At 34.5% G+C, this 26,659-nt stretch overlaps 1 protein-coding gene across 2 annotated transcripts; it reads right to left on the bottom strand.

Annotated features, from left to right (window-relative positions):
- Positions 1-20,475: 20,475 nt before the first annotated feature.
- On the bottom strand, positions 20,476-25,148 carry LOC133790298 (nucleolar complex-associated protein 2). Of its 2 annotated transcripts, XM_062227900.1 has the most exons (12): positions 25,018-25,148; positions 24,761-24,840; positions 24,591-24,662; positions 23,915-24,493; positions 23,466-23,768; positions 22,839-23,168; positions 22,553-22,759; positions 22,325-22,411; positions 21,983-22,077; positions 21,752-21,892; positions 21,304-21,654; positions 20,476-20,695 (listed from the first exon to the last, which is right to left on the bottom strand). In XM_062227900.1, exons 1-11 carry the CDS (start codon positions 25,034-25,036, stop codon positions 21,348-21,350), a joined length of 2,220 nt encoding a protein of 739 aa, XP_062083884.1. In that variant the 5' UTR covers positions 25,037-25,148; the 3' UTR covers positions 20,476-20,695; positions 21,304-21,347. The 2 variants fall into 2 exon arrangements, with proteins under 2 accessions (XP_062083884.1, XP_062083883.1); XM_062227899.1 differs by lacking the exon at positions 20,476-20,695 and having other exon boundaries at positions 21,165-21,654.
- Between the last annotated feature and the right edge of the window lie 1,511 nt (positions 25,149-26,659).

Here is a 26,659-nt window from a genome sequence, read left to right as displayed (position 1 = left end):
AGAGATGAACGAATATAAGGCAAAAACTTGCGACAATTGCCATCGAAAAGGGGAATTTTTTTTTAAATGTGGACTTAAGGCTCCGTTTCAACTCCAATAGAAGCATTTACCCTTGAGATGTGTTGGGGAAAAATATCGAACTAGTTGAACACGAGTGTAATACATTTCGGAGAAATTAGCGAAATCTCCAATTCACCAAAGGGGTACCCCTTTCAGAAATGTTCGATTTCTATAATATGAATTCGATCAAAGTTTTGAAAGGGAATACTATAGAATATGTGAGGTTCATGGGAACAAATGTTGTAGCCTTATGTCTTCGGCTTCTACGTATAAAATTCGTGCAAATTCTAGCTGTGTAGTGGGTGATATGGTAAAAATACTAAGAGATATACGAATATAAGGCAAAAACTTGCTAAAATTGCCATTGAAAAAGGGAATTTTTTTTCAATTGTTGACTTAAGGCTCCGTTTCAACTCCAATAGAAGCATTTACCCATGAGATCTCTTTGAGAAAAATATCGAAATAGTTGTATAAAATATCGCGCAAATTCTACATGTGTAGAGGGTGATACACTCAGAATACAATGAGATGTACGAATATAAGGCAAAAACTTGCGAAAATTGCCATCGAAAAGGGGAATTTTTTTTCAAATGTTGTCTTAAAGCTCCGTTTCAACTGCAATAGAAGCATTTACCCATGAGATCTCTTGGGTAAAAATTTCAAACTAGTTGAACATGAGTGTATTACATTTCGGAGAAATTAGTGAAATCTCCAATTCACCAAAGGGGTACCCCTTTCAGAAATGTTCGATTTCTATAATATGAATTCAAGCAAAGTTTTGAAAGGGAATACTATAGAATATGCCAGGGTTATGGGCCCAAAAGTTGTAGCCCTATGTCTTAGGATTCTATGTAGAAATTTTTGTGTAAATTACAACAGTGTAGAGGGTGATACGGTCAAAATACTTAGAGATGAACGAAATTAAGGCAAAAACTTGCGAAAATTGCCATCGAAAAAGGGATTTTTTTTTCAAATGTTGACTTAAGGCTCCGTTTCAACTCCAATAGACGCATTTACCCATGTTATCTCTTAGGGAAAAGTATTGACGTGTTGACACGAGTGTAATACATTTCGGAGAAATTAGTGAAATCTCCAATTCACCAAAGGGGTACCCCTTTCAGAAATGTTTGATTTCTATAATATGAATTCGATCAAAGTTTTGAAAGGGAATACTATAGAATATGCGTGGGACATGGGAAAAAAATTTGTAGACCCATGTCTTAGATTTCTATGTATAAAATATCGTGCAAATTCGAGCTGTGGAGAGGGTGATACGAACAAAATACTGAGAGAAGTACGAATATAAGGTGAAAACGTGGAAAATCGCCATCGAAAAGGGGTATTTTTTTTCAAATGATGACTTAAGGTTCCGTTTCGACTCCAATAGAAGCATTAACCCATGAGATCTCATGGGGAAAAATATCGAATGAATTGAACATGAGTGTAACAAATTTCGGAGAAATTAGTGAAATCTCAAATTCACCAAAGCGGTACCCCTTTAAGAAATGTTCGATTTCTATAATATGAATTCGAGCAAAGATGTCAAAGGTAATACTGAGGAATATGCGAGGGTCATACGGACAAAATTTGTAGCCCTATGTCTTAGGCATCTATGTATAAAATTTCGTGTAAATTCGAGGTGTGTATAGGGTGATAGGGTCAAAATATAGAGAGATGTTCGAATATAAGGCAAAAACTTGCGAAAATTGCCATCGAAAAGGGGAATTTTTTTTCAAATGTTTAATTAAAACTCCATTTCAACTCCAATAGGAGCTTTTACCCATGAGATCTCTTGGGGGAAAATATCAAACGATTTAAACATGAGTGTAATACATTTCAGAGAAATTAGTGAAATCTCCAATTCATCAACGGGGTACCCCTTTCAGAAATATTCGATTTCTATAATATGAATTTGAGCAAAGTTTTGAAAGGGAATACTATAGAATATGCAAGGGTCATGGTCACAAAAGTTGTAGCCCTATGTCTTAGGCTTTTATGTTTAAAATTACGTGCAAATTAAAGTTGTGTAGAGGGTGATACGTTCAAAATATTGAGAGATGTACGAATATAAGGCAAAAACTTGCGAAAATTGCCATCGAAAAGGGGAATTTTTTTTTCAAATGTTGACTTAAGGCTCCGTTTCAACTCCAATAGAAGCATTTACCCATGAGATATCTTGGGGAAAAATATCGAATGAGTTTAACACGAGTGTAATAGATTTCCGAGAAATTAGTCAAATCTCTAATTCACCAAAAGGGTACCCCTTTCAGAAATGTTCGATTTCTATAACATGAATTCAAGCAATGTTTTGAAAGGGAATTATTTAGAATATGCGAGGGTCATGGGAAAAAAAGTTGTATCCCTATGTCTTAGGTTTCTATGTATAAAATATCGTGCAAATTCTACCTGTGTAGAGGGTCATACACTCAAAATACAATGAGATGTACGAATATAAGGCAAAAACTTGTGAAAATTGCCATCGAAAAGGGGAATTTTTTTTCAAATGTTGACTTAAAGCTCCGTTTCAACTCCTATAGAAGCATTTACCCATGAGATCTCTTGGGGAAAAATATTAAACAAGTTGAACACGAGTGTAATAAATTTCGGAGAAATTAGTGAAATCTCCAATTCACCAAAGGGGTACCCTTTTCAGAAATGTTCGATTTCGATAATATGAATTCGAGCAAAGTTTTGAAAGGGAATACTATAGAATATGCGTGGGACATGGGAAAAAAAGTTGTAGCCCTATGTCTTATATTTCTATGTATAAAATATCGTGCAAATTCGAGCTGTGTAGAGGGTGATACGGTCAAAATACTGAGAGAAGTACGAATATAAGACGAAAACGTGGAAAATTGCCATCGAAAAGGGTATTTTTTTTCAAATGTTGACTTAAGGCTGCGTTTCGACTCCAATAGAAGCATTTACCCATGAGATCTCTTGGGGGAAAATATCGAACGTATTGAACACGAGTGTAACAAATTTCGGAGAAATTAGTGAAATCTCAAATTCACCAAAGGGTTACCCCTTTAAAAATGTTCGATTTCTATAATATGAATTCGAGCAATGTTGTCAATGGGAATACTGAGGAATATACGAGGGTCATGGGGACGAAATTTGTAGCCCTATATCTTAGGCATCTATGTATAATATTTCGTGCAAATTTGAGGTGTGTAGAGGGTGATAGGGTCTAAATAATGAGAGACGTACGAATATAAGGCAAAAACTTGTGAAAATTGCCATTGAAAAGGGTATTTTTTTTTCAAATGTTGACTTAAGGCTCCGTTTCAACTCCAATAAAGAATTTACCCACAAGATCTCTTGGGGAAAAATATCGAATGAGTTTAACACGAGTGTAATAGATTTCCGACAAATTAGTGAAATCTCCAATTCACCAAAGGGGTACCCCTTTCAGAAATGTTCTATTTCTATAATATGAATTCGAGCATAGTTTTGAAAGTGAAGACTATAGAATATGCTAGGGTCATGAGAAAAAAAGTTGTATCCCTATGTCTTAGGTTTCTATGTATAAAATATCATGCAAATACTAGCTGTGTAGAGGGTGATACGGTCAAAATAGTGAGAGAAGTACGAATATAAGGAGAAAACGTGGAAAATTGCCATCGAAAAGGGGTATTTTTTTTTTTCAAATGTTGACTTAAGGCTCCGTTTCGACTCCAATAGAAGCATTTACCCATGAGATCTCTTGGGGAAAAATATCGAAAGAATTGAACACGAGTGTAACAAATTTCGGAGAAATTAGTGAAATCTCAAATTCACCAAAGGGGTACCCCTTTAAGAAATGTTCAATTTCTATAATTTGAATTCGAGCAATGTTGTCAAAGGAAATACTGAGGAATATGCGAGGGCCATGGGGACAAAATTTGTAGCCCTATGTCTTAGGCATCTATGTGTAAAATTTCGTGCAAATTGAAAGTGTGTAGAGGGTGATAGGGTCAAAATGCTAAGAGATGTACGAATATAAGGCAAAAACTTGCGAAAATTGCCATCGAAAAGGGGATTTTTTTTTCAAATGTCGACTTAAAACTCCAATAGGAGCTTTTACCCATGAGATCTCTTGGGGGAAAATATCAAACGATTTAAACATGAGTGCAATAAATTTAAGAGAAATTAGTGAAATCTCCAATTCTCCAAAGGGGTACCCCTTTCAGAAATGTTCGATTTCAATAAAATTAATTCGAGCAAAGTTTTGAATGGGAATACTATAGAATATACGAGGGTCATGGTCACAAAAGTTGTAGCCCTATGTCTTAGGCTTTTATGTATAAAATTGTGTGCAAATTAAAGCTGTGTAGAGGGTGATATGTTCAAAATACTGAGAGATGTACGAATATAAGACAAAAACTTGCGAAAATTGCCATCGAAATGGGGATTTTTTTTTTTTTCAAATGTTGACTTAAGGCTCCTTTTCAACTCCAATAGAAGCATTTACCCATGAGATCTCTTGGGGAAAAATATTGAAAGAGTTTAACACGAGTGTAATAGATTTATGAGAAATTTGTGTAATATCCAACTCACCAAAGTGGTACCCCTTTCGGAAATGTTCGATTTCTATAATATGAATTCGAGCAAAGTTTTGAAAGGGAGTACTATAGAATATGCGAGGGTCGTGGTCACAAAAGTTGTAGCCCTATGTCTTAGGCTTTTATGTATAAAATTACGTGCAAATTAAAGCTTTGTAGAGGGTGATAAGTTCAAAATACTGAGAGATGTACGAATATAAGGCAAAAACTTGCGAAAATTACCATCGAAAAGGGGATTTTTTTTTTCAAATGTTGACTTAAGGCTCCTTTTCAACTCCAATAGAAGCATTTACCCATGAGATCTCTTGGGGGGAAATATCGAACGAGTTTAACACGAGTGTAATAGATTTTCGACAAATTAGTGAAATCTCCTATTCACCAAAGGGGTACCCCTTTCAGAAATGTTCGATTTCTATAATATGAATTCGAGCAAAGTTTTGAAAGGGAATACTATAGAATATGCGAGGGTCATGGGCTAAAAAGTTGTATCCCTATGTCTTAGGTTTCTATGTATAAAATATCGTGCAAATTCTACCTGTGTAGAGGGTCATACACTCAAAATACAATGAGATGTACGAATATAAGGCAAAAACTTGGGAAAATTGCCATCGAAAAGGGTTATTTTTTTTTCAAAGTTGACTTAAGGCTCCGTTTCGACTCCAATAGAAGCATTTACCCATGAGATCTCTTGGGAAAAAATATCAAACGAATTGAACACGAGTGTAACAAATTTCGAATAAATTAGTGAAATCTCAAATTCACCAAAGGGTTACCCTTTTAAAAATGTTTGATTTCTATAATATGAATTCGAGAAATGTTGTCAAAGGGAATATTTAGGAATATGCGAGGGTCATGGGGACGAAATTTTTAGCCCTATGTCTTAGGCATCTATGTATAAAATTTCGTGCAAATTCGAGGTGTGTAGAGGGTGATAGGGTCAAAATACTGAGAGATGTATGAATATAAGGCAAAAACTTGCGAAAATTGCCATCGAAAAGGGGAATTTTTTTCCAAATGTTGACTTAAAACTCCGTTTCAAATCCAAATGGAGCTTTTACCCATGAGATATCTTGGGGGAAAATATCAAACGATTTAAACAGGAGTGTAATACATTTCAGATAAATTAGTGAAATCTCCAATTAACCAAAGGGGTACCCCTTTCAGAAATGTTCGATTTCTATAATATGAATTCGAGCAAAGTTTTGAAAGGGAATACTATAGAATATGCAAGGGTCATGGGAAAAAAATTTGTATTCCTATGTCTTAGGTTTCTATGTATAAAATATCGTGCAAATTCTACCTGTGTAGAGGGTGATGCACTCAAAATACAATGAGATGTACGAATATAAGCCAAAAACATGGGAAAATTGCCATCGAAAAGGGGAATTTTTTTTTTCAAAAGTTGACTTAAAGCTCCGTTTCAACTCCAATAGAAGCATTTACCCATGAGATATCTTGGGGAAAAATATCAAACAAGTTGAACACGAGTGTAATACATTTATGAGAAATTAGTGAAATCTCCAATTCACCAAAGGGGTACCCCTTTCAGAAATGTTCGATTTCTATAATATGAATTCTAGCAAAGTTTTGAAATGGAATACTATAGAATATCCATGGGACATGGGAAAAAAAGTTGTAGCCCTATGTCTTAGATTTCTATGTATAAAATATCGTGCAAATTTGAGTTGTGTAGAGGGTGATACGGTCTAAATATTGAGAGAAGTACGAATGTAAGGCAAAAACGTGGAAAATTGCCATCGAAAGGGGTATTTTTTTTCAAATGTTGACCTAAGGCTCCGTTTCGACTCCAATAGAAGCATTTACACATGAGATCTCTTGGGGAAAAATGTTAAACGAATTGAACACGAGTGTAACAAATTTCGGAGAAATTAGTGAAATCTCAAATTCATAAAAGGGGTACCCCTTTAAGAAATGTTCTATTTCTATAATATGAATTTGAGCAATGTTGTCAAAGGGAATACTAAGGAATATGCATGGGTCATGGGGAAAAAATTTGTAGAACTATGTCTTAGGCATCTATGTATAAAATTTCGTGCAAATTCGAGGTGTGTAGAGGGTGATAGGGTCAAAATACTGAGAGATGTACGAATATAAGGCAAAAATTTGCGAAAATTGCCATCGAAAAGGGGAATTTTTTTTTCAAATGTTGACCTAAAACTCCATTTAGACTCCAATATGAGCTTTTACCCATGAGATCTCTTGGGGGAAAATATCAAACGATTTAAAAAGGAGTGTAATACATTTCAGAGAAATTAGTGAAATCTTCAATTCACCAAAGGGGTACCCCTTTCAGAAATGTTCTATTTCTATAATATGAATTCGAGCAAAGTTTTGAAAGGGAATAATATAGAATATGCGAGGGTCATGGGCACAAAAGTTGTAGCCCTATATCTTAGGCTTTTATGTATAAAATTCCGTGCAAATTAAAGCTGTGTAGAGGGTGATACGTTCAAAATACTGAGAGATGTACGAATATATGGCAAAAACTTGTGAAAATTGCCATCGAAAAGGGGATTTTTTTTTTCAAATGTTGACATAAGGCTCCGTTTCAACTCCAATAGAAGCATTTACCCATGAGATCTCTTGGGGGAAAATATCGAATGAGATTAACATGAGCGTAATACATTTCGGAGAAATTTGTGAAATCTCAAATTCACCAAAGGGGTATTCCTTTAAGAAATGTTCGATTTCTATCATATGAATTCGAGCAAAGTTTTGAAAGGGAATACTATAGAATATGCACGAGTCATGGGCACAAATGTTGTAGCCCTATGTATTAGGCTTCTATGTATAAAATTCCGGACAAATTCTAGCTGTGTAGAGGGTGAGATGGGAAAAATACATTGAGATGTACGAATATAAGGCAAAAACTTGCGATAATTGCAATCGAAAACTGGAATTTTTTTTTCAAATGTTGACTTAAGGCTCCGTTTCAACTCCAATAGAAGCATTTACCCATGAGATCTCTTGGGGAAAAATATCGAACAAGTTGAACACGAGTGTAATAGATTTCGGAGAAATTATTGATATCTCCAATTCACCAAAGGGGTACCTCTTTCAGAAATGTAATATTTTTATAATATGAATTCGAGCAAAGTTTTGAAAGGGAATACTATAGAATATGTGTGGGTCATGGGCACAATAGTTGTTGCCCTATGTCTTAGGTTTCTATGTATAAAATTTTGCGCAAATTCTAGCTGTGTAGAGGGTTATACGGTCAAAATACAATGAGATGTACGAATAAAAGGCAACAACTTGCGAAAATTTCCATCGAAAAGGAGAATTTTTTTTTTCAAATGTTGACTTAAGGCTCCGTTTCAAATTAAATAGAAGCATTTACCCATGAGATCTCTTGGGGATAAATATCGAACGAGTTGGACACGAGTGTAATACATTTCGGAGAAAATAGAGAAATCTCCAATTCACCGAAGGGGTACCCCTTTCAGAAATGTTCAATTTCTATAATATGAATTCGAGAAAAGTTTTGTAAGGGAATACTATAGAATATGCGAGGGTCATGGGCCCAAAAGTTGTAGCCCTATGTCTGAGGCATCTATGTATAAAATTTCGTGCAAATTCGAGGTGTGTAGAGGGTGATAGGGTCAAAATAATGAGAGACGAACGAATATAAGGCAAAAACTTGCGATAATTGCAATCGAAAACTGGAATTTTTTTTCAAATGTTGACTTAAGGTTCCGTGTCAACTCCAATAGAAGCATTTACCCATGAGATCTCTTGGGGAAAAATATCGAACGAGATGAACACGAGAGTAATAGATTTCTGAGTAATTATTGATGTCTCCAATTCAACAAAGGGGTACCTCCTTCAGAAATGTTAGATTTCTATAATATGAATTCGAGCAAAGTTTTGAATGGGAATACTATAAATATGCGTGGGTCATGGGCACAAAAGTTGTAGCCCTATGTCTTAGGTTTCTATGTATAAAACTTCGCGCAAATTCTAGCTGTGCAGAGGGTGATACGGTCAAAATACAATGAGATGTACGAATAAAAGGCAACAACTTGCGAAAATTGCCATCGAAAAGTGGAAATGTTTTTCAAATGTTGACTTAAGGCTCCATTTCAACTTCAATAGAAGCATTTACCCTTGAGATCTCTTGGGGAAAAATATCGAACGAGTTGAACACAAGTGTAAAAGATTTCGGAGAAATTAGTGAAATCTCCAATTCACCAAAGGGGTACCCCTTTCGGAAATGTTCGATTTCTATAATGTGAATTCGAGCAAAGTTTTGAAAGGAAATACTATAGAATATGCGAGAGTCATGGGCACAAAAGTTGTAGCCTGATTTATATAATATGAATTCAAGAATTTTTTTTTCAAAAGTTGACTTAAGTCTCCATTTCAACTCCAGTAGAAGGATTTACCCATGAGATCTCTTGGGGAAAAATATCGAACGAGTTGAACACAAGTGTAATACATTTCGGAGAAATTAGTGAAATCTCCAATTCCCCAAAGGGGTACCCCTTTCAGAAATGTTCAATTTCTATCATATGAATTCGAGCAAAGTTTTGAAAGGGAATACTATAGTATATGCGAGGGTCATGGGCACAAAAGTTGTAGCCCTATGTATTAGGCTTATATGTATAAAATTCCGTGCAAATTTGAACTATGTAGAGGGTGATACGTTCAAAATACTTAGAGATGTACGAATATAACGAAAAAACTTGCGAAAATTGCCATCGAAAAGGGGATTTTTTTTCAAATGTTGACTTAAGGATCCGTTCCAACTCCAATAGAAGCATTTACCCATGAGAACTCTTGGGTAAAAATATCGAATGAGTTGAACACGAGTGTAATACATTTCAGAGAAATTAGTGAAATCTCCAATTCACCAAAGTGGTACCCCTTTCAGGAATGTTCGACTTCTATAATATAAATTCGAGCAAAGTTTTGATAGGAAACACTATAGAATATGCGTGGATCATGGCCACAAAAGTTGTAGCCCTATGTCCTATGCATCTATGTATCAACTTTCGTGCAAATTTGAGCTTTGTAGAAGGTGATACGCTCAAAATACTGACAGATGTACCAATATAAGGCAAAATCTTGCGAAAATGGCCATCGAAAATGGGATTTTTTTTCAAACGTTGACTTAAGGATCCGTTTCAACTACATTAAAAGCATTTACCCATGAGATCTCTTCGGGAAAAAATATTGAACGAGTTGAACACGAGTGTAATACATTTCGGAGAAATTAGTGAAATCTCCAATTCACCAAAGGGGTACCCCTTTCAGTAATGTTCTATTTCTATCATATGAATTCGAGCAAAGTTTTGAAAGGGAATACTATAGTATATGCTAGGGTCATGGGCACAAAATTAGTAGCCCTATGTATTAGGCTTATATGTATAAAATTCCGTGCAAATTCGAGCTATGTAGAGGGTGATACGTTCAAAATACGTAGAGATGTACGAATATAACGAAAAAACTTGCGAAAATTGCCATCGAAAAGGGGATTTTTTTTCAAATGTTGACTTAAGGCTCTGTTCCAACTCTAATAGAAGCATTTACCCATGAGATCTCTTGGGGAAAAATATCGAATGAGTTGAACACGAGAGTAATACATTTCAGAGAAATTAGTGAAATCTCCAATTCACCAAAGTGGTACCCCTTTCAGAAATGTTCGACTTCTATAATATGAATTCGAGCAAAGTTTTGAAAGGAAACACTATAGAATATGCGTGGATCATGGCCACAAAAGTTGTAGCCCTATGTCTTATGCATCGATGTATAAAATTTCGTGCAAATTTGAGCTTTGTAGAGGGTGATACAGTCAAAATACTGACAGATGTACCAATATAAGGCAAAATCTTGCAAAAATTGCCATCGAAAAGGGGATTTTTTTTTCAAACGTTGACTTAAGAATCCGTTTCAACTACATTAAAAGCATTTACCCATGAGATCTCTTGGGGAAAAAATATTGAACGAGTTGAACACGAGTGTAATACATTTCGGAGAAATTAGTGAAATCTCCAATTCACCAAAGGGGTACCCCTTTCAGAAATGTTCGATTTCTATAATATGAATTCGAGCAATGTTTTGAAAGGGAATACTATAGAATATGCGAGGATCATGGCCATAAAATTTGTAACCCTATGTCTTAGGCTTCTATTTAGAATATTTCGTGCAAATTAAAGCTTTGTAGAGGATGATACGGTCAAAATACTGATAGATGTATGAATATAAGGCAAAAACTTGCGAAAATTGGCATCGAAAAGGGGAGATTTTTTTCAAATGTTGACTTAAGGCTCCGTTCCAACTCCAATTGAAGCATTTGCCCATGAGATATCTTGGGGAAAAATATCGAATGAGTTGAACACGAGTGTAATACATTTCAGAGAAATTAGTGAAATCTCCAATTCACAAAAGGGGTACCCCTTTCAGAAATGTTCGACTTCTATAATATGAATTCGAGCAAAGTTTTGAAAGGGAATACTATAGAATATGCGAGGGTCATGGTCACAAAATTTGTAGCCCTATGTCTTAGGCTTTTATGTTTAAAATTACGTGCAAATTAAAGTTGTGTAGAGGGTGATACGTTCAAAATATTGAGAGATGTACGAATATAAGGCAAAAACTTGCGAAAATTGCCATCGAAAAGGGGAATTTTTTTTCAAATGTTGACTTAAGGCTCCGTTTCAACTACATTAGAAGAATTTACCCATGAGATCTCTTGGGGAAAAAATATTGAACGAGTTGAAGACGAGTGTAATACATTTAAGAGAAATTAGTGAAATCTCCAATTCACCAAAGGGGTACCCCTTTCAGAAACGTTCGATTTAAATAATATGAATTCGAGCCATGTTTTAAAAGGGAATACTATGGTATATGCGAGGGTCATGGGCACAAAAGTTGTAGCCCTATGTCTTAGGCATCTATATATAAAACTTTGTGCTAAATCAAGGTGTGTAGAGGGTGATACGGGCAAAATACTGAGTGATGAACGAATATAAGGCAAAAACTTGCGAAAATTGCCAACGAAAAGGGGAATTTTTTTTACAAATGTTGACTTAAGGCTATCTATCAAATCCAATAGAAGCATTTATCCATTAGATCTCTTGGGGGAAAATATCAAACGAGTTGAACACGAGTGTAATACATTTCAGAGAAATTAGTGAAATCTCCAATTCACCAATGGGATACCCCTTTCAGAAATGTTCGATTTCAAAAATATAATTTCGAGCAAAGTTTTGAAAGGGAATACCATAGAATATGTGAAGGTCATGGGCACAAAAGTTGTAGCCCTATGTCTTAGGCTTCTATGTAGAAAATTGCGTGCAAATTAAAGCTGTGTCGAGGGTGAGACGGTCAAAATACTGAGAGATGAACAAATATAAGGCAAAAACTTCAAAAAATTGCCATCGAAAAGGGGAATTTTTTTTCAAATGTTAACTTAAGGCTCCGTTCCAATTCCAATAGAAGCATTTACCCATGAAATCTCTTGGGGAATAATATCGAACGAGTTGAATACGAGTGTAATAGATTTCGGAGAAATTATAGAAATCTCCAATTCACCAAAGGGGTACCCCTTTCAGAAATGTTCGATTTCTATAATATGAATTCAAGCAAAGTTTTGAAAGGGAATACTATAGAATATGCGTGGGTGATGGGCACAAAAGTTGTAGCCAGATTTCTATAATATGAATTCGAGCAAAAAAAATATCAAAAGTTTACTTAAGGCTCCATTTCAACTCTAATAGAAGCATTTACCCATGAGATCTCTTGGGAAAAAATATCGCACGAGTTGAACACGAGTGTAATACATTTCGGAGAAATTAGTGAAATCTCCAATTCACCAAAGGGGTACCCCTTTCAAAAATGTTATATTTCTATTAAATGAATTTGAGCAAAGTTTTTAAAGGGAATACTATAGAATATGCGAGGGTCATGGGCACAAAAGTTGTAGCCCTATGTCTTAGGTTTCTGTGTATAAAATTTTGCGCAGATTCTAGTTGTGTAGTGGGTTATATGGTCAAAATACAATGAGATGTACGAATATAAGACAAAAACTTGCTAAAATTGCCATCGAAAAGGGGATTTTTTTGCAAATGTTGACTTAAGGCTCCGTTTCAACTTTATTAGAAGCATTTACCCATGAGATCTCTTGGGGAAAAATATCGAACGAGTTGAATACGAATTTAATAGATTTCGGAGAAATTATAGAAATCTCCAATTCCCCAAAGGGGTACCCCTTTCAGAAATGTTCGATTTCTATAATATGAATTCGAGCAAAGTTTTGAAAGGGAATACTATAGAATATGCGTGGGTCATGGGCACAAAAGTTGTAACCCTCTTTCTTAGGCTACTATGTATAAACTTTCGTGCAAATTCTAGCTGTGTAGAGGGTGCTACAGGCGAAATACAAAGAGAGATACGAATATAAGGCAAAAACTTGCTAAAATTGCCATCGAAAATGGGACATTTTTTTCAAATGTTGAGTTAAGGCTCCGTTTCTACTCCAATAGAAGCATTTACCCATGAGATCCCTTGGGGAAAAATATCGAACGTGTTGAACATGAGTGTAATACATTTCGGAGAAATTAGTGAAATCTCCAATTCACCAAAGGGGTACCCCTTTCGGAAATGTTCGATTTCTATAATGTCAATTTGAGCAAAGTTTTTAAAGGGAATACTATGGAATATGGGAGGGTCATGGGCACAAAAGTTGTATCCCTATGTCTTAGTCTTCTTCGTAGAAAATTTCGTGCAAATTAAAGCTGTGTAGAGGGTGATACGGTCAAAATACTGTGAGATGTCCGAATATAAGGCAAAAACCTGCGAAAATTGCCATCGAAAAGGGGAATTTTTTTTTCAAATGTTGACTTAATGCTTCGTTTAAACTCCAATAGAAGCATTTACCAATGAGATCCCTTGGGGAAAAATATCAAACGAGTTGAACACGAATGTAATAGAATTCAGAGAAATTAGTGAAATCTCCAATTCACCGAAGGGGAACCCCTTTCAGAAATGTTCGATTTCTATAATATGAATTCGAGCAAAGTTTTTAAAGGGAATACTGTAGACTATGCGAGGGTTATGGGCACAAAATTTGTAGCCCTGTGTCTTAGGCATCTATGTATAAAATTTCATGAAAATTCGAGATGTGTAGAGGGTGATACGGTCAAAATACTGAGAGATGTTCGAATATAAGGCAAAAACCTGCGAAAATTTCCCTTGAAAAAAGGAATCTTTTTCAAATGTTGACTTAAGGCTCCGTTTCAACTACAATAGAAGCATTTACCCATGAGATCTCTTGGGGGAAAATATCGAACGAGTTGAACACGAGTGTACTACATTTCGGAGAAATTAGTGAAATCTCCAATTTACCAAAGGGGTACCCTTTTTAGAAATATTCGATTTCTATAATATGAATTCAAGCAATATTTTGAAAAGGAATACTAAGGAATATGCGAGGGTCATGGGCACAAAATTTGTAGCCCTATTTCTTAGGCATCAATGTATAAAAGCTTGTGCAAATTCGAGGTGTGTAGAGGGTGATACGGTTAAAATACAGAGAGATGAACGAATATAAGACAAATACTTGCGAAAATTGCTATCAAAAATGGGAAATTTTTATCAAATGTTGACTTAAGGCTCCGTTTCAACTCCAATTAAAGCATTTACCCATGAGAACTCTTGGGGGAAAATGTCGAACGAGTTGAACACGAGTGTAATACATTTCGAAGAAATTAGTGAAATCTACAATTCACCAAAGGGGTACCCTTTTTAGAAATGTTCGATTTCTATAATATGAATTCAAGCAATGTTTTGAAAGGGAATACTAAGGAATATGCGAGGGTCATGGGAAAAAAAGTTGTAGCCCTATGTCTTAGGCATCTATGTTTAAAATTTTCTGCAAATTCGAGGTGTGTAGAGGGTGATACGATTAAAATACAGAGAGATGAACGAATATAAGACAAAAATTTGCAAAAATTGCCATCAAAAATGGGAAATTTTTATTAAATCTTGACTTAAGGCTCCGTTCCAACTCCAATAAAAGCATTTACCCATGAAATCTCATGGGGGAAAATATCGAACTAGTTGAACACGAGTGTAATACATTTCGGAGAAATTAGTGAAATCTCCAATTCACCAAAGGGGTACCCCTTTCGGAAATGTTCGATTTCTATAATGTGAATTCAGGCAAAGTTTTGAAAGGGAATACTATGGAATATGCGAGGGTCATGGGCACAAAAGTTGTATCCCTATGTCTTAGGCTTCTTTGTAGAAAATTGCGTGCAAATTAAAGCTATGTAGAGGGTGATACTGTCAAAATACTGAGAGATGTGCGAATATAAGGCAAAAACCTGCGAAAATTGCCATCAAAAAGGGGATTTTTCTTTCTTCAAATTTTGACTTAATGCTCCGTTTCTACTCCAGTAGAAGCATTTAAACATGAGATCTCTTGGGGAGAAATATCAAACGAGTTGAACACGAGTGTAATACATTTCGGAGAAATTAGTGAAATCTCCAATTCACCAAAGGGGTACCCCTTTCGGACATGTTTGATTTCTATAATATGAATTCTTGCAAAGTTTTGAAAGGGAATACTGTAGAATATGCGAGGGTCATGGGCACAAAAGTTGTAGCCCTCTGTCTTAGGCTACTATGTATAAAATTATGTGCAAATTCTATCTATGTAGAGGGTGATACAGTCAAAATACAAAGAGAGGTACGAATATAAGGCAAAAACTTGCGAAGATTTCCATCGAAAAAGAGAAAAAAATTTCAATTGTTGACTTAAGGCTCCGTTTCAACTCCAATAGAAGCATTTACCCATAAGATCCCTTGGTGAAAAATATCGGACGAGTTGAACATGAGTGTAATAGAATTCAGAGAAATTAGTGAAATCTCCAATTCACCGAACGGGTACCCCTTTTAGAAATGTTCGATTTCTATAATATGAATTCGAGCAAAGTTTTTAAAGGGAATACTGTAGAGTATGCGAGGGTTATGGCACAAAAGTTGTAGCCCTATGTCTTAGGCATCTATGTATAAAATTTCGTGCAAATTCAAGGTGTGTAGAGGGTGATACGGCAAAATACTGAGAGATGTTCGAATATAAAGCAAAAACCTGCGAAAGTTGCCTTCGAAAAAGGGAATTTTTTTTCAAATGTTGACTTAAGGCTCCGTTTCAACTCCAATAGAAGCATTTACCCATGAGATCTCTTGGGGAAAAATATCGAATGATTTGAACACGATTGTAATACATTTCGAAGAAATTAGTGAAATCTCCCATTCACCAAAGGGGTACCCCTTTCAGAAATGTTCGATTTCGATAATATGAATTCGAGCATAGTTTTGAAAGGGAATACTATAGAATATGCGAGGGTCATGGGCACAAAAGTTGTAGCCCTCTGTCTTAGGCTACTATGTATAATATTTCGTGCAAATTAAAGCTGTGTAGAGGGTGATACGATCAAAATACTGAGAGATGTACGAATATAAGGCAAAAACCTGTGCAAATTGCCATCGAAAAGGGGAATTTTTTTTCAAATGTTGACTTAATGCTACGTTTCATCTCCAGTAGAAGCATTTACCCATGAGATCTCTTGGGGAGATATATCGAACGAGTTGAACACGAGTGTAATACATTTCGGAGAAATTAGTGAAATCTCCAATTCACCAAAGGGGTACCCCTTTCGGAAATGTTCGATTTCTATAATATGAATTGGAGCAAAGTTTTGAAAGGGAATACTATAGAATATGCGAGGGTCATGGGCACAAAATTTGTATCCCTATGTCTTAGGATACTATGTATAAAAATTCGTGCAAATTCTAGTTGTGCAGAGGGTGATACAGTCAAAATACAAAGAGAGGTACGAATTTAAGGCAAAAACTTGCGAAGATTTCCATCGAAAAAGAGAAAAAATTTTCAATTGTTGACTTAAGGCTCCGTTTCAACTCCAATAGAAACATTTACCTATGAGATCCCTAGGTGAAAAATATCAAACGAGTTGAACACGAGTGTAATAGAATTCAGAGAAATTAGTGAAATCTCCAATTCACCGAAGGGGTACCCCTTTTAGAAATGTTCAATTTCTATAATATGAATTCAAGCAAAGTTTTTAAAGGGAATAATGTAGAGTATGCGAGGGTTATGGGCACAAAAGTTGTAGCCCTATGTCTTAGGCATCTATGTATAAAATTTCGTGCAAATTAGAGGTGTGTAGAGGGTGATACAGTCAAAATACTGAGAGAAGTCCGAATATAAGGCAAAAACCTGCGAAAATTGCCTTCGAAAAAGGGAATTTTTTTTCAAATGTAGACTTAAGGCTCCGTTTCAACTCCAATAGAAGAATTTACCCATGAGATCTCTTGGGGAAAAAAATCAAACGAGTTGAACACAAGTGTACTACATTTCGGAGAAATTAGTGAAATCTCCAATTCACCAAAGGGGTACCCCTTTCAGAAATGTTCGATTTCTATAATATGAATTCGAGCAAAGTTTTGAAAGGGAATACTATAGAATATGCGAGGGTCATGGGCACAAAAGTTGTAGCCCTCTGTCTTAGGCTACTATGTATAAAATTTCGTGCAAATTCTAGCTGTGTAGAGGGTGCTACAGGAAAAATACAAAGAGAGGTACGAATATAAGGCAAAAACTTGCGAAAATTTCCATCGAAAAAGGGATTTTTTTTTCAAATGTTGACTTAAGGCTCCGTTTCAACTCCAATAGAAGCATTTACCCATGAGATCTCTTGGGGAAAAATATCGAACGATTTGAACACGAGTGTAATACATTTCGGAGAAATTAGTGAAATCTCCAATTCACCAATGGGGTACCCTTTTTAGAAATGTTTGATTTCTATAATATGAATTCAAACAATGTTTTGAAAGGGAATACTAAGGAATATGCGAGGGTCATGGGCACAAAAGTTGTAGCCCTATGTCATTGGCATCTATGTATATAATCTCGTGCAAATTCTAGCTGTGTAGAGGGTGATACTGTCAAAATACTCAAAGATGTACGAATATAAGGCAAAAACTTGCGAAGATTTCCATTGAAAAGGGAAATTTTTTTCAAATGTTGACTTAAGGATCCGTTTCAATTCCAATAGAAGCATTTAAACATGAGATCTCTTGGGGGAAAATATCGAATGATTTTAACACGATTGTAATACATTTCGAAGAAATTAGTGAAATCTCCAATTCACCAAAGGGGTACCCCTTTCGGACATGTTCGATTTCTATAATATGAATTCGAGCATAGTTTTGAAAGGGAATACTATAGAATATGCGAGGGTCATGGGCACAAAAGTTGTAGCCTTATGTCTTAGGCTACTATATATAAAATTTCGTGCAAATTCTAGCTGTGTAGAGGGTGATACAGGCAAAATACAAAGAGAGGTACGAATATAAGGCAAAAACTTGCTAAAATTGCCATCGAAAACGATAAATTTTTTTCAAATGTTGACTTAAGGATCCGTTTCAATTCCAATAGAAGCATTTAAACATGAGATCTCTTGGGGGAAAATATCGAATGAGTTGAACACGAGTGTAATACATTTCAGAGAAATTAGTTAAATCTCCAATTCACCACAGGGGTACCCCTTTCAGAAATGTTCGATTTCTATATTATGAATTCGAACAAGGTTTTAAAAGGGAATACTATGGAATATGCGAGGGTCATGGGCACAAAAGTTGTAGCCCTCTGCCTTAGGCTACTATGTATAAAATTTCATGCAAATTCTAGCTATTTAGAGGGTGATACGATCAAAATACTGAGAGATGTACGAATATAAGGCAAAAACTTGCGAAAATTGGCATCGAAAAGGGGAATTTTTTTCAATTGTTGACTTAAGGCTCCGTTTCAACTCCAATTAAATCATTTACCCATGATGATGCATCTACTTTTCGGTGGCCCTTCACTTGAGAACTCCAGAGTTAAGCCTGCTTAACTTTGAGCAATCTCAAGATGGGTGACCTCCTGGGAAGTTTTCCCAGGAAGCGTGCGAGTGAGGACAAAGCACGTTGGAAAGACTCGTGTAAGTTTGTAGGACCAGTCGTCATTCCAGGACGTGGGGCATTACAAATTGTTAGTAATTAGTTTTGAGATTTAATTTCCAATTTTCAATCCCTGTGGAGACGATACTTAACTTATCACTTTATTACTTGTTTTGACGACTGTGTACACTTGCACACACTATTAATTTTGCAACAACATAAAACCCCAATAACTGGTATGGGCGAAGGCCCTAGTGACCAGAAGAGGAAGACACCAGATATCATTACAATTCTAGGCCCAAATAGGAGGCCATGAGGTATACAGGTTGGCCGCCAGGGAGGTAATGAGAGTTGGAGGACTTATCCAAAATGTGCCAGATACAGAAGACGTCATCTAGGAGAATGTCGGGCGAAAGCCTGCTTTTTATGTGGTACAATTGGCCACCTTAAGAAAGATTGCCCAAGGGTGAAGAAGGAAGAACCAAAGAAGGCAAACTACTTGGCTCCAACTCAAGTGTTCACATTGACACAATCAGAGGCTGAGGCTCGACCCTCAGTAGTGACAGGTCAGCTTTCTAGTGTTGGCACTTCTTATTCTGTTTTGATTGATTATGGGGCTACACATTCCTTTGTATCTAGTAGAGTAATTGATAGGTTGTGTAGGCCATGTGAATAATATGCAGTGGGATTTGGGATTTTATTGCCCACTGGGGATCTGGTAGTCTCTAGGAGATAGTGAGGTGGTTGCATTGGATTTCTGGCTAGTGTGGTAGATACCACTATGGGTGTGCATGTTGGACCCGAGGAGGCCAGGTTAGTTTGTGAGTTTCTGAATGTATTCCCAAACAACTACTAGGGTTACCGCCCCACAGAGAGATATAATTTGTCATTGAATTGGCACCAGGGACAAAACCAGTATCTAGAGCACCATACAGGATGGCTCTAGCAGAATTAAAGGAACTAAAGGTTTAGTTACAGGAACTATTAGACTTGGGTTTTATCAGGCCCAATTTTTCATCGTGGGGTGCACTAGTCTTATTTATGAAGAAGAAAGATGGCTCTCTAAGAATGTGTATTGACTACAGAGAGTTGAACAAGCTGACTATCAAGAACAAGTATCTACTGCCAAGGATTGATGATTTGTTTGATCAGTTGCCAGGTAAGACTGTATTTTCAAAGATTAATCTTTGATCTGATTATCACCAGCTGAGGATCAAAGATGAGGACATTCTGAAGGCGACCTTAATTTCAAACTACTTAATAAACATTGTTGTATTTTTATGTATATATAAACTATATAATTAAATGTATGTTAGCAAAAAAAAATTAGGGCGTTTAATTAACATTAAGCACTTTTGTTGTTGTAAATATTTATTAATTGTTGTTTTTATTTATACTAAAATATTGTATCATTAATGATATCATATTATTAATATATATTTTTTTTAGAAAAACTTTAGCTACCAACTAGAGAACCAAAATATATATATCTATTTCATTGTACAATAAGACATAATTTTTTATATATCATAATATCACTTTTCACAAAATAAAAATTGTATAAAATCGACGTAAAAACTCAATTCAATATGTATAATGTTGGTTTGGATTGTGGTTAGGAATGCACTCGGGGTGAGGAATTGGCAAGGAGTATTATCCTCGACCCCGTTCTCCTCCTTGCTCCTATTTATAATTCTAACATCCATCCCAACCCTCATTGCTGCTTATTTTAGTTGGGGACGGGGAGGAGAGTCCCCACAGGAGATCAATTTATTTAAAAAGAAATTAAATTAAAATTAAAAGTAGTGAATTATATAAAAATTAAAATATTATACAATATTTATAATTTAAAATATTAAATAGTCTTAAATAAAATTTAAAATTTTTAAAAACTATATTACGATAACATATCAATAAAAATATAAAATACATAAAAGAAAGTGTGAAAAAATAAATAAAAAATTTAAACCAAGCCCCTTAAGGTGGGAAGTGTTATCCTCACCCTCACCCCGTTTAACATTACAGGATGAAAAATTGTCCCGGTCCTTCCTCGTTCCCCATCTAAACGATGAATTCTTGCGTCATTAGTGGTGGGTCGCTACCTTTGCAAATGGAAGACACAAATTTGTGTAAGTCACTAGTAGAGTGTAATTTTGATTTTAGAAAAAAAAAACCATAACAAAAAATAATTAAGATTCCTGATTCAATTTTAGTGTTTTCAATTTATGTTCAACGAATGAATATCTGTCATCATTTAAAACATTAAAATAAAAATAATAAAGTTGAAAAGTCAATTTAATAATTGCCAATTTTAGATAATGTGAGATGTATTAATTATTTAAACATGAATTGAAACACCAAAATTGACATGATCAGATGTAACAAACCCCCACTAAAAGGGCTTGGGTTCAATATTGTAAGAGTGAAAGTGAAATCTATACTATTGAAATAAAATGGTGAAAAAAGAAAAAAAACCAAATACATTAATTTTTGTTAAGTTCAAAAAATATAATTTTTTTTCTTTTTATATACAACCTCAATTTCCATCTTTTTAAGCTAAACTGTATAAACGGCCGCTTTAACATATTTGTGTATTAATTTTTCAGAACACCAGTAAAAAAATTACCTTAAAAAAAGGTGTTTGACTATTTTTGTTTCTTTTTTATAATAAGCTAAATAAAATAATAACATAAACAAAACAAAACTTGACCTCAAAATTGCATAAAGAAAGAACTCATTGTTTAAATGATCTTTTTAATCTCCTTTATTAGAACTTGGCCTCTTTCTCTTCCTTGATTTGTTTGCATGAAATTTTTTGTTCTTTGATGCATGTGTGGATTGTTTATGCTTCTTGGTTTGTTGTTTTGGAGGCAATGGTGGTTTCCCATCTTCATCTTCCTCATTAGACCGGCCATGGCCGTCAATCGATGAATCGTCTTCATCAGAACTCAGGACCAAGTCCTGGACAACATCTTCATCCACAGCCAACTGATCATCATCCAGTTGCTCTGTCTTTCTCTTCTTTTTTCTCTTCTTTTTCGATTCCTTAGGTTTTTCATCCCTGTTAATTTAACAAAATAACACAAATTAAGAACACATATCAGGCCAGGAGAGAGAAAGAGAAAGAGAGAGAGAGTGAGAGAATCTGATAGCCATACTTAGAATCAGTTCCTGGTAACCAGGAGGAACTAAACACAACTGTGCCTTCCTCATTTCGGGTATGGTCTTCTTCGTCGTCATCGCTGTCTGTCGTCTTGTTCTTATTCCCAAAGAAGGATGAGTTTTCACCAACAACAACACTGGAAATTACCAGCATATTAGATTTGGATTCTTACCATGAAAAAAAATTGAATATAAAAATCTTTTGAAAAAACAAATTAATAAGAAACCTGGATTCCATCAAGGAATTGTTTCTTTGTTGTGCTCTTTGGCGTAAAATTAAAACAAATTGTGACAGAGGGCTCGCCCCTGCCTTCTTCTCATCCTACAACAGCCAAAAACAAGTTCTTCAGTTGATCAACTAGAATTAGTTCATGATAACAAAATAAATATGAAAAAATTCCAATTATGTTGTGTGGGATTGCTCCTGTTTTGATAGAATTCAGTAACAAAAAATCAATCGAAGAGAACTTAGCGTATTCCTAAATCTTAAGCCAAGCTTGCTAATGAATAGCAAAAATAAACAATACGAAATTCATGATGTAACACTCTACACGAAAAATAGTACATACCTCGAGGAAAGATGTCACTGCAGGACTATTTGGCATATAAGAAATTGACATGCGTTTCTCATTTGTAAATACAGAGTTAGCCTCAATCTGAGAAATAAAGGAGTTTGAACATTAGATGCATTCTTTGTACATGTCAATAATGATCAATTCACAGACCACTCCAAGACGACCTTTGAGCAACACTAAAATCAAAGCAGAGCAAATTTGGTCACCACATAAAGAAATTACCTGACGGATAAGCTGTCGCATTGCCTTTCGAAACCTATCAACCTTGGTGGACTTGGTGAAGTTACGTAACCGTACAGCTGGAATAAAAGACAGCTCAAAGAAAGACACAGAATAGCTCCATTGAGCTAGGTGTTCGGAAAGCTCATCAATAACAGAAAAGACACATGCCTCCTGAAATGCTCGGGTCTTCACAATTGGCTTGCTAACCTGGCACAAAAATTTTCAAAACGTGTTAAGAAAGACAAAGTCAAATGGCATGAAGAAGGATGTCCATGGTCATACATACCTTGAGTATTGTACGCAAGTCAACTGCTTTGCCAATGCCTCCAGTTGGGGGCCTGTTCAGTTCTTTCATTTCGAGCATGTCCAATAGAAGCATGGAAACGGGTATAAAAGTATCAGTTGCAGAAGCTATTTGATTGAGCATTCTAGCACATCTCAATCTAAGAGGGAAATATCTGGCAGTTGGAACTAGACGTGCTACCCCGGCAATGATTTGAGATAGTGGGTATGCGAGAGGCTTTAAGTCAGATTCTTTGCCATAGGTACAAATACATCCAGTCCAGAGCTCAAGGCAACTCATGAACTTCCACTCATAAACCTTACGGAAGGCTTCCTGAACAAAATAACCAAGAGCATAGCACAAGTGAAACAAGACAATTTACTCGAAATAAAGAAAATTAGAAAAGCATCTAGCTAACTTTCTACCCCTTATCTAATGAAAGCATTGGGAAAAAGCTGACAGTTTTATTTATTCATGACAAAAAGAGAACTCTTTATTGATCAAATAGTCAGTTTTAGAAAGAAAAAAAGACTTGAAGACCATTCTTAAATTCAAATATGCATAGATGATGCAAAGAATTAACAAGTCAAAAGGCCGAATGTTATCTAAAGATTTGGAAATTATCAATACCTTGGTTCTTGTATTCAATGCCTCCCGCAATACCATAGCCAATTGCCGAATGAAAATGAAGGCATGTTGATATGCAGTTGGGAGGTCCACCCCAAAAAGTTCAATAATACAGTTCTGAAGAAATTGGATATGTTGCAACTTCGCAGCATTTACAAACTGGCAATTCAAAACGTATGCTTTGTATATCCCTTTAAAGCATTCATCTATGCAATCAGACCCGAGTCGAATACATAGATCTCTTAAAAATAGAAAGGAGACAACAGGAAGGGCACCTCCCCCTGTACCCCAAAAATGAAGTGCAATCTGAAAGAAAATGTAAAAGGATCAGTTATTCCCATACTAAAGGAGTGACAAAACCAAAACAAATATATATTTGACATACAAATCCCTTACACCAATAATTAGCATCAATTTTAAAGCAATAACAATGTCAAAGAACTATGTCATACCTTGATGTACTTCCTTAAGAGACTTGGGAAAGCAGCCAAAAATACCGAAGAATATTTAAGACGCCGCAGAGTGAATGCTATCATTTGTGTGTCTGTCATTTGGTTCAGAACATGTAAGGCGTTTCCAAGATATGACTTCACTATATGGTTGTAGTTCGTCCATTGTTTAGTGCTCCTCAATTCTAGTATGATCTCTTTTTTCCCACCAGAAGAAGGAAGCTTCAACATTTTTCGAAGTATTCCATCCATTTCACTCAGTACAAACAACATTACTTTATTAAAAACGCTGCTAGACATGATACTAAATTTTGATGAAGGGTCATCTCCACTGTCATCACCATAATGGCATGCCGTGTGAAAAGCTTTCATAAGAGTACGAATAGCAGAGATCTTTCCATCCTTACGAACCGAGTTACACCATTCATCAACCATGGTAGCTGTTATAACGCGTTTAGATGGCTTTTCTTCCTTCTCTGCAACCTCAAGGTCACTAGTTTCATCATCATCACCATCTTTTAGTTCATCATCAACAACATCTACTTCGGTTTCTTCCTCCTCCAAATCATCATCAATTTCCTCCTGCAATAAAATGGCAAAAACTTTAACCATTTCTAAAACAACCCATCAGAAGCATTTACAAGTTGAGTACAAAAAACACACATTTTTGCATACTTACCTCAATATCCTCATCTTCAAACTGTAGAAGTTCCTTGTCATGCTCTTTCAAGAATTCATAGAAATCTGGGTCCTGCACAAATAAGCTAACTAGTAATGACACCAACCACCATAACTCAACCAACTGAAGAAAAAGAAGAAGATGATGAAGAAGAAGAAAATTCTCCTAACCTTTTGCCTAAGTCTTTCCAGCTGCTCCTTATGCTCTTTTGCTTGACCCCTGGACTTTGATGATTTCCCATCTTTATCATCTGATAGCATGAATTAAGCAATGGAATAGGCTAAGCTTAGGTTCAAATTCAAATTGTGATAACACGAAAACCATATTACACTAACAAAACACATTTCGACACCAATCGAGATAAACACAGAAACTATTTACATATGTACAAATAAAAATCACAAATTTACGGTTCAAAAAACAAAACCTGCGAACTCTGCATCCATATCGACGGTAGATTTTTCCTGCAAATGGAGAAAAATGAAGAGGCTTGCAAGTCGTTAGACCACGAGCAAGATGAAGAGCAAAAACCCTAACTGGGGTTTTGACTTTTTGTTTGACTTTGGACCCGTTAAGCTTAATATTGGGCCGAACTTTTGTCAATAATTTGTTGGGCCCAATTTAGATCTGTCACAAAAGAGGTGATTTTTCAAGAATACCAAATTTTAAAATCGTAAACATAAAATAAGGGTGACTTTTCAAGAGTACCAATTATTGAAAAAAAATAGTGATTTGTGAAGTGGCAAACAAATTCATATATAAATATAAATTAGTCCAAAGTAATAATATTATCATTTTAATTGCTCCAATAGTTTAGGTTTTGTTTTGATCTTGAAATTTAGCAAAAAAAAATTATGAGAGAAAATAGCATAAAGAAATGATAAAAAAAAAAATTCCTAAAGTTTTATAAGAGTTTTTTAGTTTTTTATTTGTCAATAAATTTGTAGTTGTTATAAGTTTTACTAGATACAAACAATGTGCAATGCACGTTTGTTTAGTTTTATTTATAAAAATTATTAATTATTTTTATTAAATTTATATCATTATCATATAAATAAATAATATTATATATAAAAAAATGACATAAACATATTAAAATAAAAATTAAACCAAAGCATTATTTATAGTTTCTTAAATATATATATATATATATAATATGATAACTCTTTTGGCATAATGACAACAAAAATACCAAATGTTTTCAAATACTTTCACTTATATACCAGTTATTTTTTTAGTGACATAAATATCAAATCTTTATTGATAGTTTTACTTAAGTACCAATTAATTATTTTACTTTGGCGACAATAATATCAAATATTTGTTAATAGTTGCATTTAAGAACCAAATCTTTTTAAATATTTTTTTGTTATAAATAAAATTGATTTTATATATTTTATAAAAACTATTTAAGTAATGCATATATAGCAATAATACTAAATCTCTACTAATATTGGTACTTCAATATAAATTCAATCTTTTTCTAAAATTTTATTAGTTTTTTTTATATGCCTTTATAAATTAAAATTGATTTTATATATATTTTTCAAAACAAATGAATGAATATTTACAACAATAACACTAAATTTCTACTAATATTTACCCTTAAATATAAATTCAATTTTGTTTATTCCTTCTATTTTTCTATTTAATTTTTTCAGATTTTAATAATTTAAAATTGATTTTATACATTTTAAAAATTAGTCAATTAATATATGAAATAATTAGCTTTCTAAATTAGCAAATATTTGGTATTATTGCCGTGACAAAAAAAAGAATGGGTACTTAAGTGCAATTTTAAAATATTTAAATTTATATTAATATAAGTATTAATATCTAGTATTGAATTAATTATTATTATAATAATAATATTTTATAATATTTAAATTTATATTAATATAATTATTAAATATGTAGTTTTATATTTAATATTATTATAATAATAATATTTCATAATATTCGAATTTATATTAATATAATTAATAAATATATATTTTTAATTAATATTAAAAATATATTCTATTAAATATTTAGAATATTTTATTAAAGTTAACAAAAAATACTGTTAA

The sequence above is a fragment of the Humulus lupulus genome, chromosome 7, assembly GCF_963169125.1.
Source record: "Humulus lupulus chromosome 7, drHumLupu1.1, whole genome shotgun sequence".
In the NCBI taxonomy this organism is placed as follows: domain Eukaryota; kingdom Viridiplantae; phylum Streptophyta; class Magnoliopsida; order Rosales; family Cannabaceae; genus Humulus; species Humulus lupulus.
This window is presented reverse-complemented; position numbering and strand designations above follow the sequence as displayed.

Coding starts and splice junctions, on each gene's coding strand:
- LOC133790298 (XM_062227900.1), bottom strand. Junction 23,769..23,914: donor TCTTAAGGAAGTACATCAAG/GTATGACATAGT, acceptor ATTTTCTTTCAG/ATTGCACTTCATTTTTGGGG. Junction 22,078..22,324: donor CAGTGACATCTTTCCTCGAG/GTATGTACTATT, acceptor TGGCTGTTGTAG/GATGAGAAGAAGGCAGGGGC.